Source organism: Opisthocomus hoazin, chromosome 1 (genome assembly GCF_030867145.1).
Source record: "Opisthocomus hoazin isolate bOpiHoa1 chromosome 1, bOpiHoa1.hap1, whole genome shotgun sequence".
Classification (NCBI taxonomy): Eukaryota; Metazoa; Chordata; class Aves; order Opisthocomiformes; family Opisthocomidae; genus Opisthocomus; species Opisthocomus hoazin.
This window is the reverse complement of record NC_134414.1, coordinates 89,215,952-89,230,495: the sequence shown is the minus strand read 5'-3', so window position 1 is coordinate 89,230,495 and position 14,544 is coordinate 89,215,952. Positions and strand designations below refer to the sequence as shown.

Genomic DNA, 14,544 nt, shown 5'->3' with positions numbered 1-14,544 from the left:
TAGAAATATGTTTCTAATATAGAAATGTCAGTATTGTGCTGGGTCAGATCTTTTGAAAAAGTTCATGAAGTGTGACTTCTAGGTGATGCAGAATCCTCTTGCTGCGACAAAGACACTATTTCAGCCCAATAAGAGCCCCTCCCAGGAAAAGCCCATGCCCATAATCTCAAAGATTAGTTCCAGGTTCGTCCACAAAGTTTTCACTAACATCAGCTATAGAGGGCTGTAAGTTTTGGCTGGTGCCTCATGTTTGGTCAGCAGCTCCTGTGCCACCAATGGCAATGACAGGTTTGCACCAAGTTGAAGGTCTGTAGCAGTTCAGCCTGCAGTAGACAACCATTATTTTTCCATCAGCTCTTTCCTTTTTCCTTCAGAGGGAAAGAAGGGCAGCAGAGTGCGAAAGTCACTGTCTGTGGAAGAATGGGGTTGGCCCTTACTCCTCGCCGCTGTTGCACAAGAAAAAATCTGACCCCAGAGGCATCATGTATGCTCGAGTAGTGCCCCAGCAGTTATGAACTACTGGTATCTCGTGTTGCAGACTCTTGGTACACCACCTGTCACCTATGATTCAGTACATCACAAGTGACGGCTCTGCTGCCTGAAAAATATAAGGAGACAAAGAAACAGGAAAGAGGAACAAAAAGAGATCTCTCATCTCATATTGCACTTTTTTTTCCACTTTCCTCCTATTACAGCAAGCTTTCTCTTAAAGATCTGTTTTATCATTTAGGCTTTATCACAGCACATGACAGCATCTCTCTGGTGAGAGATGGTTAAGCTTTTCTCCTTGAGTACTGAACCACTCAAGTCTGGCCTGTAACAACAGGACGCCGACGACCTGACCTGATGCTGCATCCTTTAAAGACATGTTTAAAGCTTTTTAAGCTTTCTTGATAAATTAGAGGTCATTATAATTGTTTTATAGCTAAATGTAAGTAGTTTAATGCCCTAGGGCTTAATTTTATCTTACCAGCTAGAACTGTAACCTTGCAGGTTTTTCAATACGTCTGGAAGCTCTTCAGAATTAATCCCAGCTCTCTTTCCTTCCATCCTGCTGTGCCTCCTACTTCACGAAGGCTATTTGTCCCGGTCTTGTTTTCTAAGCCATTCTTTTTCCTCTTGCAATAGTGTCTTGAAACGAAACTGCTTCGTTATTTAGTTCTGCTACGTCTCTGAGTGCGAGGTGACTGGTTTTTGAGTCTTGATTCTCTGATAAACTTACTGAGTATTTGTTTAGGAAAGTTGTGTCCTTCTGTAAGTCCTGCTACCCTTGTTATTTGACTTATTGTCTGCAGGCAGTTTCTCAGCCAGTATACATCTTTCTGGTGCCAACAACGTTCTTTGAGGAAAGGTTCTTTGATACCCATCTGGTATCAAACCATCTCCGTGTGAGGCCAGCATGCTGAGAATACTTCAGTATCATGTGGCCATTCCTAATTGCCATGGTTGGTGGGCCTTGTCCATTTGCATGCACCATTTACGTCCAATATTTATTCAGATAATTTGAAGATGCACAATTAATTGCTGTGTAGCTATAAATTGTATTTGTCTTCAAAAAGAAAGATAGCTGTAAGGATTTTGTGTACAGATAACTCCCATGACTGGACTTCAGTTTATATACAAGGCAACAGTGGAGCAATCTTCCCATGGATACTGTCAGTATACCTCAGATCTGATCAGAAGAATATTTTAGCACACTATTTAGTCAATGCTAATAACCAGCAATGCAAAACGTGCAGGTGAGTTTGTGACATGGGTGCTGGAGGCACATGAGCTGCAGCACAAGAAAGGACATTCAAACAGCCATCAGCTGAGAATAGTTATGTATTCCTGTTGCAGTGGTTTGCGGTCGTATGGGGGAGCTATGAGCAATAGGCTCTGACAATCATTAGCAACACATCTGGGCGCTGAGGATTAACATCAATCCTGGCATTACACCTTCACTTAAAGCAGAGTTTCTGGAATGAGGGGCTGGTAGAAGTGAGTTCTGAACGTTTATGTACCAATGAAGGCTCCTAACTTCCCATATGAACTCATCTTACACCCTGGTGTCCTCACTCTGCTGGGGCTCATGGGACTAGGATTGCATTAAGGTTTTTCTCTGCTACATTATCTGTTAATCAAATACCGTTCCACTTTAAAAAAGAATAAAAGAAAATCTTATACTATAAAAATTACAAATATTATGATACCTAAATTTGAGTCAAAAGCTCATTTTGCAAAGCAAATTAGTTTAGACAGTTGTCTTGAGTTCTCATTTGTTCCCCCTTCCAGGCCAGTCAGTCACATCTGGATCCACGGTCTCAAAGAGATGAAGATGACTGTTGCCAGTTTCGCCACAGGTGTAAGTGGCAGGAGAGTCCACAGACCTGAGGAGGCTATGGGGAGATAAAATGCACAACTGGTTTTTTACCAATAACTTACGTAACTGTTTGGGAATCGGAGTTGTCAAGATCCCTAGATTCCATTCCCAGTCCTGGAAGCAGAGCAAAGCCTGGTCGTTACCGGCAACCATGTGGAGGGGGCTGGGGACACGGACACAGCCACACAAATACAGGCTCGGCCAGGCTGTGGTACCTGTATCCACAACCTCTCAGCAGAAGCTGGTCCAGGAGTCAAAGTGGAGTGAGAAATGCTGCAGGTACAGTATGTCTCTGTACATCTCACTAGGGAAGTGGGAAAAAATGTCCATGCTGGGCAGCTACAGGGTGTGTATTTTGGCCTCTCAAGGGAGAATGCAATTTAATTTGCCTTTAAAATATGGTTTGTTAAGATGTCTACACATGGCCCCTGATGTAGACCATCTCAGCGTGTCCTTCAGCTCACCAAAGTGGTGAAGGTGTAAAAAAGCCAGAAGAAAGTTTAGGATACCCCCAAGCTGGGCACAGCACACGTGAAGCTGAGGAGTGCTTCTTGCCGTGCATGGATGCTGTAAGCGGGGAGCAGCGTGACTCCTCCCCCAGGCCTGGCTCCGCAAAGGCGAATGTTCTGCGAATGCTCCTGTCATATCCCAGCCCCATTGCTGACAGGGTCCTTGACACACTCCCAGCAGCTGCAACAGCCCCTTTGCTGCAGGATAGATAGCAAAATATGGTGTGCTAAGGCAGGTCAGCAGGAGGTTGCTTTTTACCCTCTTTCTGCTGACAGAGCGAGGAAAGAGCTGGGCCCTGGCACGAACAGCCCTGCTGCTGCAAATGAAGAAAAGAGTGAAGGAATGTTAGTACCACATTTAGCTTTATTGAAATTGAACAAATACCTTTTTTTAATAAACCCTTTTACAGCAAGTGTAAAATTTTAATGTTTGATTCATCTTATGTTACAGGTTGTCTTCTGTGTAAGCAAAAATACCATCTTTTTTTTTTTTTTTTTTCTACTTTAAAACATGTAGCAAGGATTTGAATAATGCAGATCCGGCACCAAAAGGTAACAGGTTCTGAAAATCACAGTACAGTTTTAAAATTCTTAGGTTAAGTAATGATATTTAAAATGATAGCCACTTTGAGTAAAGATATAAATTAGAGGTCTGTAAACAAGTTGTGTTTACCTATAGAGCTATTGATTGCAGCTACAATGAGAGCAGTAGTAGAAACTCAATGCTAAACTGAGCTACACCTTTGAGGAAACAAGTTCTTACTAAGTAGTGTGGTACAGGGTAGCACAATAGGTAAAATACAGTTTGGCACCTCAAGTTGCATGTAAAATCAGCAGAAATAAAATGAAGTAAGTGCACTGTCTTCCAACAAAAATAAACCGGGCAGTTTCACAGGTTTTGAAGTGTCAACTATCAAATAAATTGCACAACACACGAGTTCAACCCCAAAATTACAATTCTAGTAAAGCAAGATAATATTAAAATGCACACCCACAAGGATAGTAAAGTATAAATATTTTTTTTTATTTTATTTTTTTCCTCTCCCCTGTCAGTAGAAATAATTTACAATCCACAAAAGGACTCCTTTGTGAAACCACTAACTACAGACATGGTCATGGAATGTAGCTCAGTAGACTTGTTTCAAATAGAAAGGCAACATTATCCTGAAAAAGTTTGGTCCTCTTATAACTCACTGTACTGTAGCCACCACAGTCTTTTGGTAGATATTTTAGGAGAATTGTTTGGTTTCTGATTCTATTTTGCTTTGAAAGACAACATCTTGGTGATAAAGCTGGGTAAAATTTGGCCCCATTTGCAGATGTCTGATCAATGCTGACTCTGGAAGAACAACACTGAGAGTACATAGGGGGAACCCTCATTGACCGGTCTCCTGGCATATTGTTTCATGCAATCACTTTTCCTTCTATACTTCTTTTCCTCTTTGTTCATTTGTTCTTCAGTGTCCGGGGGGAGGGGGGTGGGGGGGGGGGGCAGGAAGAAACCCTTAGTCCAAATTTCACTGTTTATTTACACGTGGATCACTTTGGCTAAGAAGTCCTGGCGAACCAGAGTTGCCTATTTCTTGTGAATGTCCTCATGCCGTATAATTTTGTATGTAATCCAGTAAAAGATGTTGAAAATGAGGAAGGCGAGTGGGAAAGCAGCACGGGATATTGTATCAATCCTTTTTGCACGGTCAACAAACTTCTTTTTGATGGAATCTGAATCCTTTGGTGGTGCTGGAGGTGGGTTGGGTGGAGCAGCCTTGACTGCTGTGCCATCTTTGACTTGGAGGCAGTGACCCATGCCATAGCCACTGAAATTGAATCGACTGTCACGAGCCACTTCATCTTCCTGGGGGACAAAGAAGACAAATAGGAGACACAATCACCTGTCTATCGAGCATGCTGTATACTTGAGTAGTTGAGGTGCACCCCTCCAAAGCATGTAAGCAAGTTAGACGGCTAAGCTGTGATACAAAGTCCAGGTTTCAAAGACAATCAAGCGATTAAAACTCACATAAAAATACATGGAAACTAGGTGACTGACAGTGTTTATGAATCAGAGCTTTAACTTTTCTAGCTATGACTAAACCAAGTGCACCAAGCAGAAAGCTGTATCCCAACCCCATAGGGAAGAGCTCTGACTCCACAGGTTTCTCGTCACTCTCCCTGGGCTTGGTCTGGGGAGGAGATGTGGTCATGTTGGTAGCCTGGAGTTTGCTCCAGCCAGGTTGAAATGAATGACCCAGAGATCCAGGGGCCCAAGTTCACTGCAGTGCGTAGCCATGGCTCAATCTAACCGCAGCCTGGCACCTCTGTCTCCGGTCTAGGAAAAAAGACAGAGGATAGCCCCTCCTTGCTCACAGGAGCACTCTGAGAATCAATGCTTCAAAGCATACTGGGCACTTGGATTTAGTGGTATTGGGGAGTTAGGTGCAACAGCAGAAGCTAATATAGCACCATCTTGCAGAAATCCATTCTCTCTCTTGTCTGAGTGGGTAATATCTGTTTTTGGAGAGGTGAGTAACTTCCACTGAACTTTATCACCATGATAACTGTGTGATGAAAGGTTTGTGACTGTGCTGCTAAATTCTCGCTTCCATTTCTCCAGTCTGATAGCACAATAATACACAAGTTAACAGTTACTGGCAGCCCTCCCTGAAGGATTCAAAACCAACAAACAAGCAGCTCTATTCTTCTTCATTCCAACAGGGAAGAATCGTAGGTCCAGCAGCTTGGCCTAGTTAAAGACCTTTCCTTCGACTGACAAACACTTCATTGTTCACTTAAAGTGACTGCTTCTTGGGCTCACAAGGAGCCCACTCCCTCACAGGCAATACTCCCTCATATCTCTGTCTGAACCACAGCCTTCTGCTCTTAACAGAGAATCAGAGACTGCAAGAAAAAACATCACAGTAGCAAGTTATTGAATATGGAGTACATTTTCTGAGCTTGGGGGTGGGGAGGGAGGATAATTTATACCTATTCAGGATATAAATCACTGCTCCTTCACAGAAGCACCTCTTTCAATAATTGCGTTTTTCTCTGTCTCCCCAGCTACAGCATTGGAATTGAATATATCACCAGACTTGCTCTCCTTACCTTGGAGCTGACACGCAAACATGCATAACCAGTGGTGTGTTCCAAGGTTACCAAATGAGAAATAGTCTCTCTGACTGCTGATGGCATGGAGTGTTTATGGAAGGAGGAAGGGCAGTAAACAGTGCTTTGGAGCCTCTGTCACTTCAGCCTGAGGACTATTCCACAGCGTACCCGTGAGCAGGTGGGTAAATGCAGCATTGAAAGGCTTGTTTGAACATCTATCCAGGGTTTACATCCTTTTAATTTCAAAAGATCACCATCATTAAGAAAAAAAGCATGGTCCTTTCCTTTTTCAATTTAATTTCTTTACAGTTTACAGTCCCTCTGTGAAAAATCTGAAATTCTGCTTGTCCCCATGATTATAAATATGTAAAGTCTTTTAAAGATGAACCCACTGAGACCTAAGTTCCGGATAGTCTTATAGGCAAGGCTTCTCTTGCATGACTTTATAACACCACAAAGTCCCCCAATAGTACAGGGAGCTGCCTTCCTCACAGAACTTTCCCTTTTACTGAGTTTGAAGGATAAAATCCATGCCCAGGACATGAGAGGTGATTTAAAAGGGTAACAGATTTTCCATAGCTGTGTTGCCATATGTATTTCATTCATTTTTAAAAAAATTAAGTTCTGTTACTCATGAGGGATCTATGGGCAGAAAGAAAATGTACTGAGCTCAACGAAGGACTTGGAAGGTCCCAACTTCCCCTGCTCCCTGCTAGGTCACAGCTTTGTCACCTGCACTGAGCGATTCGTCTTCAATGTCACAGCTCTGCTTTCTAGCTTACGCTGTTGAAACTCAACTGGGGAGCCATCAGACATTAGGGACAGGGATGTTGAAATTGTATTCTTTCAGGTCTTCATCACCCAACCTTTAGCTGTAAGGAGCCACTGATTTCCCAATGGGATTTAGAGCCCTGCTTTTCCCCCCACATACAGTTGGCTGTGTCACTTCTTTCTCACAAAACCCAGAAGGAAGTGTGCCCAATCCGCATGCTAGTTTTCTATTCAGAACTGCAGTAGATGCTGATTTACCCTGGATGCAAGAGGTACAGCATTCACCTGAGGTATTAGGAGCACTTGCTCGCTTTCCTTCTCTGCCTGAGCAGATTTGAATCTCCTTCTCCCCGATAAATCTTGTTACCTGTTCTCCCAAAACGGAACTGTTTGCTCATTGCAAAAAAAGTGTGTGTTTCTGTAGCTCATTTTCAAACTTTGTCAGAAAAACTTTTTTCAAAGACCGAATAATTAATTCAGAGAATGACTCTGTGTTTCTACCCTGCCACTATTTTCTATAAATTAACAGTGAAACCCTCCAGAGATCGAGACCAACATGTCTGAGCTGGGATGATACTTTTCCCATGAGACTGCAGTTGGGCAGGTGTCCTGTTGTCCCCCTGAGCCCTTAAATGTGTTCCACAGGCTTCCTTCCTGCTGTTGAAGGGAACCCATGGTCAGCCCAAGTGCTGGAACTTCAGTGTCCATGCTGCTCGTGGGCTAGCTCACTCTGGTGTGGACCATGCCAACAAGCTACTTCCTAGATGAACCTGCTCTACTGGAGACTAAAGCTACATGCTGTGGTCATGAGCCATGTGGTGATAGTGGGCCCCAGGAACAGTAGAATCCTTGGTGTGACTTACTTCAGCAGTACAGATGTAGTTAATAAAACTGTCTCTAAACCAGCGTAGTCTGATGGCAAAGATACAATTTGACATTTCAGATTATCTTCCAACATTCTGTTACATATAAAGGATTTTGGGGAATAGTTACAGAGAAAGAAAACCAAATTTAGATCCTCTGGCAAAGAGATCTCTTTCAAGTTTCAGAATACGAGATGAATAACTGACCTCAAGTGCCTTCCCTTAACATAGTGGATATGTCTTCCTTCAACCCAGAGGCTTGGTGAACTACTGGGCAATCTACCTAGGGTACCTTCTGCTGGGGTTGCAGAGTGACTCTTCATTCTCAAGGTCATATTCAGTTCATATCATCTGACGTACTGTACCATGGAGACTTCAGCCAAAGGCAGTCTTCAACCTGTGCTGTTCACCAGCTTAGTCGCTGGTAAAATAGTCCACATGACTTTGCAAACATCTCTATCATTATTTTAATCAGATTACACATGAAACTTACTCGTTTCAAACCAAATAGGATGTCACTTGCTTAAATCCAAGCTATTTGTGTTTCTACAGATTTTAAAACCAAAATCAAAGAGCAGCTGGAAGCCACTGGACATCAACCGGAGTGGCAGAATCCACTACCATTGAAGTCATTTACTTTATCCTTCTAAAGGGATGTGAAGTTAGCCTTGCATAATACCCAGTCATAACTTAATCTGTCCTTGATAAAGACATATGTAAAAGGGTCACAAGCTAGGATGAAAAACAGAAAAGAAATAAATACCAAGATGAAAGTGTTCTTTTGCTGGTTTTCTCTCAGATGTTCACACTGCTGAGTAGTTTAGAAGAAGTATCCTTTGAAAAGCAATTACTTTTGCTGAGGTTTGGACAAATGCTTTCTACCAATGCTTGTTCAACAGCAGAGCTTTTTGTGTATTATGGTGTCATAGTGAATGGGCTTAGGTGTTGCTTTAAACAATTTTCATCAAAGAAGAATTACATTTTTTTCTTAATTTTGAATTTCCCTTTGTGAATTTAGTTATTTTATGTGCTTTACATAGTAATGGCATTAGATCCTGTTGACTTAGCTTTACAGTAGGCAACAGGTAAATCAGGGGAGTTATATTTCTGACATGGTTTTCTTCCTTCATTTTCCATCTTTGTGAAGCTTTTATTTCTACTCCATCAGGTCTAAAATGTAATTCATTTTACCAGTTTCACACCAAAACAATCAGGAATGGGAAAACACTTTAGGAAATCTAGTTCATTCAGTGCCTTGCATGCACAGCTTTCTGTGCAGTACATTCTAAAGTGCTTTGTCCTGACCACTTTTAAATGCTTCTTGTCAGCACTGACTCAGTTTGAACAACAAGGAAAATGAGAGAGAGGCTGGCTTCAAATGCAGTATTTAATTTACTTTCTGATGTGATTTATTAATTTAACTTTGCTACTTTTTTTCCAACATATGGTAGGCTAACGATTTAAAAGACTATCATCTAGTTTAATTAAATTTCAAGGACATAGGAGATTAATTTTAGGTATAGAGTAGTGAACATCAGAGAAATTTTCCTTTTGGCATTCATAACCACTAAGTTAGAAACCCACAATAAATTCAGACTTGAATGCAAAATGGAATCAATAGAAATTACACATGAAAATAGCTTTGGAGACTTAATTCCTGAATCATCTTTATGATTTTGAGGCACCTCCCATCTTTCTGTACTTCACATAATTCACAGTGTGGTTTTGCAAAGACAGTCGTGCTCACAAGGTTTCAGTTCTCAGGAGTCATTGGGTATATGGTTGAAGGTAGTTCAGCTGAGAAGCATATCTGGACTTTCAAATCCTCTTCGGTTCCTCACAGAGCGCTCTTAGAAAGCTAAATTGTCAGGAGATGAGGGGGAAAGTCCTTTCATAGATTAACTGTTCAAAAGACAATAATGGAGTTTAGGAGTAAAAGACAGATTTCATAAATGAGGGATTCACTGGAGGGGATCCCCAAGAATCTGTGAGAGAACCAGTAATAAGGAAGAGATTTATAAATGAGCTGGGACAACAGTTCCCAAGGGAAGGTACGTAGGTGAAACAAGCTATTTGAAGTGGACAAATCTAAGCCAGGCTTTCCAGAAGGGTTTCTAAATGCTGAGTGACTAAGTAACAAAATGTCAGTAAATTAAATACAGGGTTGATAAGTTCAACATAAAGCACATTGCAAAAGATAACTCTAATTACACATAGACCATAAAGGGCTCAAAATTGGTTCTTTCCTGGGTGGGAGTTTGGGGAATTACCACCTTGATGATTCTGACAACTAAGAGCAACTCTTAAGCAGCAGTCAGGCAACAGGCAAATGAAACTAAAAATGTCATTCTGCCACTTTATCCACTCACGGTGTGATGAGTTTTTGAACACAAGGAGCATTTCTGGTCACTGAAACTCAGCAACGATATAGCAGAATTAGGTAAAATACAAAGAGGAGCAGCAAGTATGATAAAAAACGTCTTCTGCATGAGGAGAAACAAAGTAGATGAGATTTCTTCATCCTAGCAAAGATGTATTTGGGGGGAGGATATCACAGAGATCATAAAATCATGGTGAAAATTAATAAATGGCAAGAAAATTAGTAGTTCAAGGTTTTTGGACAGTTTGTTGTTGGGGTTTTTTTTAGTGCGGGAAATAGGATAAAACACAATAACACCATGAGGGAGAAAGGGAGAATTTATTTTTTAAAAGGAAGTTGTCTTTCATTTACCTGTGTAAATCATTGTGTGAGAACATTTCAGATGACAAAAATTGCACAATGGCACAGATGCATAGGTCCATATGCAGCTATTGAAAGTGCAACCTAGTGCAAGCAAAACTGCACTCTTGATTACTTGTTTTCAGAAGACACAAAAGTCCTTCTAGGTTTATCATGGAGCTTTTAAATACAACTTGTCTCTATATCCATGCGTGACCACTGTTGGAGAAAGGATCGTGGAACAGAGGCCATTCCTTCTCACTGAATATGGCATGTCTTATGGGAAATCACTTCTTCCACTTCTTAATAACATATCGGGAGCTGGAGCCAATGTTGAAATGTCCTGCATTTCCCTTACTTTTTAGTACTCTGAACGTCATGTTTTTCATTTTGCATAGCTCTTCCTTGAGGCTAAATCCTGCTGATATAGAAAGAGATGACTCTTACATAGCAAACCTATCTCTTCCAGTTTCGTAGATGGGCGTAAAAGGGAAGATGCGGCAAGCTCTGGTGGCGCTTGGTAATAAGGAGGTCGCTAACAAACTTCTCTGGTTGATTCCACCCTGAAGAGCTCCGGATCTCAGCTCACCTACGCCAGATGCTATTTCCACTCCTCCTTAATCCAGGCGTCAGAGGAGAAGAATGTGATCTAAAATTGTCACTTTGTCAGTCCAGTCCTGCGCAAAGTACAGACCGAACCTTTCCCACAATTTGGCCTAAGTATTGCTTTTCTTAAATCTTCACCAAGATGTTTCATCAAAAACATACGCAGCCTCTGACCGATCCTATTGGGTGTTGTTTCTTCATCAGGACCCATCATTCTGTGTGTGACAGTAGCGTTCATCCTTTTTCTACCTCTCTTAGCACTGATTTTCCTGCTCACTGAGATTTATTATTTCTCTTGTTTGGACACTCATGCCTTGTAAAATCTCAGTAAAATAGACCTTGTACTATAAATAGCACTGATATTTCAATTAATGGAAGAGAAATTGGTCGTTGTTGTCTTTGGTAAGGATTTCCAATGGACAAATTTGGGTATGTTTTAGAAAGCTGTGTTTCATAATGCCTCCTATTTCCAATAAACAGCAGAAGAATCTCTGAAGCATGAGTGATTTACTTACTCATTCTGTAAGAACAGCAACTGAACTGTTGATAATACAGTAATGAAATGGTAGTTAATGTGGCTTCGCCCTCTTTGAGTAGGAATTGAACATTATCCAACTGAAAGAATAACATAATTTAAACATGTTGTGGAGCAAAAATATTTTCCTGGCTTGAAGTATCTTTAAGTGGAATCTAAATTTTTCAAGGATTACTTTAATAATAAAGATTATACTGTCAGTAAGGGTGATCTGTTTGTTACAAAAAAAAAAAATCCCTTTTCTTTAGTAAAACAAGGCTTTCTTCTCTCAATTTTTCAAATGCAGTTAATGTAAATTTCTTATTCAACTTCATATTTTATATATAATATAATTAATATTTTAATTTTGGGGGAGGGAGGGAGAACCAGATGAACTGCTGTTTCACAAAGCATGCAACTGTCACAACAGAGTTATAGCTCCTAAATAACAGCAGATCTGTTCCTGACACAGGGTCCTGGTTTCCCTTTGTTTTAAATAAAAGTAATGACCTAAAATATCCAGACCCAGTGAGCTGTGAGTGTCCTGTAGACATCACCTGCCTAGATATTAAATCCAGGACAGTGAAATCTGGAGACTTGACTGCTTTTGGAGAACACTTCTGCCAGTCTCTCTCTCTGATGAAAGCAGAAGTTGGCCAGTTTATCAGTGGGAACAGCACATTAGTCTGTTTTACATTAGATAAATACATGTTAATGACCTAGATTTGAAGGATTATCTGCTCTGACCAGAAATCTGTTGGATACAGGGCACCGAATATCTGTTCCTGCTGCGTGCAAGGCTGAGCAAACTGCAAAGCTAGTGTTTCAATATGTGACTATTTCAGCTAGAATGTGGAATAGCGGTTAATGGGCACACAAAAGCAAAATAATGGAAAGCAAGACTATGTTTGCTAAAATTTTAGAACCTCAAAAACCTAAACCACCAAGGGAAAAATACCTAAAATTCACCTTTCCTGCTTTCTCTTACTGTCTACAAAACATCTGCCCCAGGAGAGATGGGATGGGGTGCAAGCACACTCTCTCACCTGCCTCCTGTCGGCAGCCTCCCAGCCCCAGCCTCAGACTTCAGCATTCTCCTGCCCTGAAACCTGCTGCAGGGCCACCACCATCTGGGGACAAGGGTGCACATTGCCCCGGCTGTGTGGCAGGTGTGGGGGAGATGCCACCGCAGCGCATGGGGCAGCAAAGCTCGCAGCCCCCAGTCGCAGATGGGGATATCTGAGCGCTCACGCTGCCAGGGTTTTTCCCATTAGGTGCTCCGATGCTTTTCTCTGACAAGACTTAAATATTTTGGGGAAGCTGGTTTCTATTGCACCTTTGGGAGATTTCTCACTGGTCTCTGCCTCAGCTGTAATCATCTTTGATCACGTTATCAGAGCACCCCTGTGCCCTGACCTTGGCATCTGAGTACCTCGTTTGTTAAACAAACAAAATTAAAAAAGAAAAAGAAAAAAGTGTATATGTGTGTACGGGGCCCAGAATCGGCACTTATGATTTGATTCTTGCAGATTGCCCTCTAGAACAATGTATTGCTGGGGACGTTTTCAGGCCCAGGTTTCAGTTCCCTTAGCTCCCACAGTTTTTGGGGCTGATCTGCAGCGGTCCTCCCTGCCTGGGCCAGGGCTAGGGACAAGGCGCTGGGACCTGTGGCATCCCTGCCCCTCGCTGAGCACCGCCTGTCTCCTGATCGACGCGGGGAAGGGGAAGGGGAAGGGGAAGGGGAAGGGGAAGGGGAAGGGGAAGGGGAAGGGGAAGGGGAAGGGGAAGGGGAAGGGGAAGGGGAAGGGGAAGGGGAAGGGGAAGGGGAAGGGGAAGGGTATGGAAGGAGGGTGGGGAAGGAACTGGCTTTTTTCCTCTCTGTTAGTGGATTCTATCTTTCAAGCCTTTTTGTACAAAAAACACCTGGAACAAACCCCCAGAAATGCAAAGGGAGATTACCAGCCCTTTCTCAGACAGATTTCGTGCATTTAATTTATGCAAATACTGCACAAACTGAATTAAATATTGCAAATTATCTCAATAATTTAAATTCTGTAGCTAAAAATACTTAAGAATATCTGAATAATCCTGAAGTGTTCACATGAAAATTTTACGTTTTGTGTGTGTTTTTTTTTTTTTTTTCCTTAAGGAGACAAGCCAACTGGTAAATAAACGCCTACTTTTTCCAGTTATCAGTTGTTAATACCAGATTTCCAGTGAATAATGTTTTGGGGTAGGTTTTATCTTCTGTTACACAAATTATCCTTTCTGGCTTTGCATAGCATTTACTTCTTGTTGTTAGCCAAGATCTCAGTCTGGATTTCTCTAGCTGTTTTTACATAGCTCTGAAGCATGACTGTGTTAAACAAAGGATTTGCCAGCTACCTTCATTTCAAACTTGTTTCTAAAATTGAATTGTTGCATCTTAGAAACATCTTGACTGTTTGAATGTGTTAGAAATTTACTACAGAAATAGGCTTCTGTATTTTCATTTTGATTCACTTCTATGAGGGTTGCTCTGTGAAACTCTGATATTATTTATTCATAGCAAAATAAACACTCATCATGAGGTGAAAATCAATGGCACTCAATTCTATAGAAACTCAATAGTGTAAACTTTACATAAAATTGTTGGGGGGGGCTTTCTCATCTGCTAAGTAAGAAGTCCACAAATTCTACAAGGTCATTGGAAGTATGCATACAACAGAAATAAAATAAGAATTCATTTAATATGAGTTTAATGATAGTTTTTGTTTTACTGTGTCACATATATACACATGTACTCATTCACACAGTCTGTACGGACCCACATGTGTAGATATGTGTACACACATATACATGTGGGCATCTACTTAATTTAGTAATCTAATGCCCTTTGTATTCCCCAAAGGCATTTTTTCGTGGGAAGTCCATCTAGTGAGATTTTTCGTGTTCCGTCTTAAGGTTAAACGCTCTCTCCAGAGCATTTATAAAACCGCAAACTCTGTTTTAAATAACTTCTGAAAATGCTAAGTTTTCTGCGAGATTTTCCCCTGCAGATGGGAATGCGATTCTGAGGAGCAGGGATGTAGAACATGTGGGCAAGGGTCATT

General features: G+C 41.4%; 1 protein-coding gene and 1 long non-coding RNA gene across 6 annotated transcripts in view; one reads left to right on the top strand and one right to left on the bottom strand.

Moving 5' to 3' along the window:
- LOC142362227 (uncharacterized) overlaps positions 1-11,240 on the top strand; it is a 43,809-nt gene extending 32,569 nt beyond the window's left edge. Inside the window, exons 2-3 of the long non-coding RNA XR_012764842.1 lie at positions 5,932-6,157; positions 10,802-11,240. This is a non-coding gene — a long non-coding RNA (uncharacterized LOC142362227). The remainder of the gene's footprint in view (positions 1-5,931; positions 6,158-10,801) is intronic.
- The window catches only part of GLRA2 (glycine receptor alpha 2), a 132,313-nt gene continuing 120,997 nt past the window's right edge, over positions 3,229-14,544 (bottom strand). For all 5 annotated transcript variants that reach the window (XM_075428759.1, XM_075428750.1, XM_009940638.2 and 2 more), the window contains one exon: positions 3,229-4,726. In XM_075428759.1, coding sequence (XP_075284874.1) covers positions 4,448-4,726 — 279 coding nt within the window. In that variant the 3' untranslated portion in view covers positions 3,229-4,447. The remainder of the gene's footprint in view (positions 4,727-14,544) is intronic.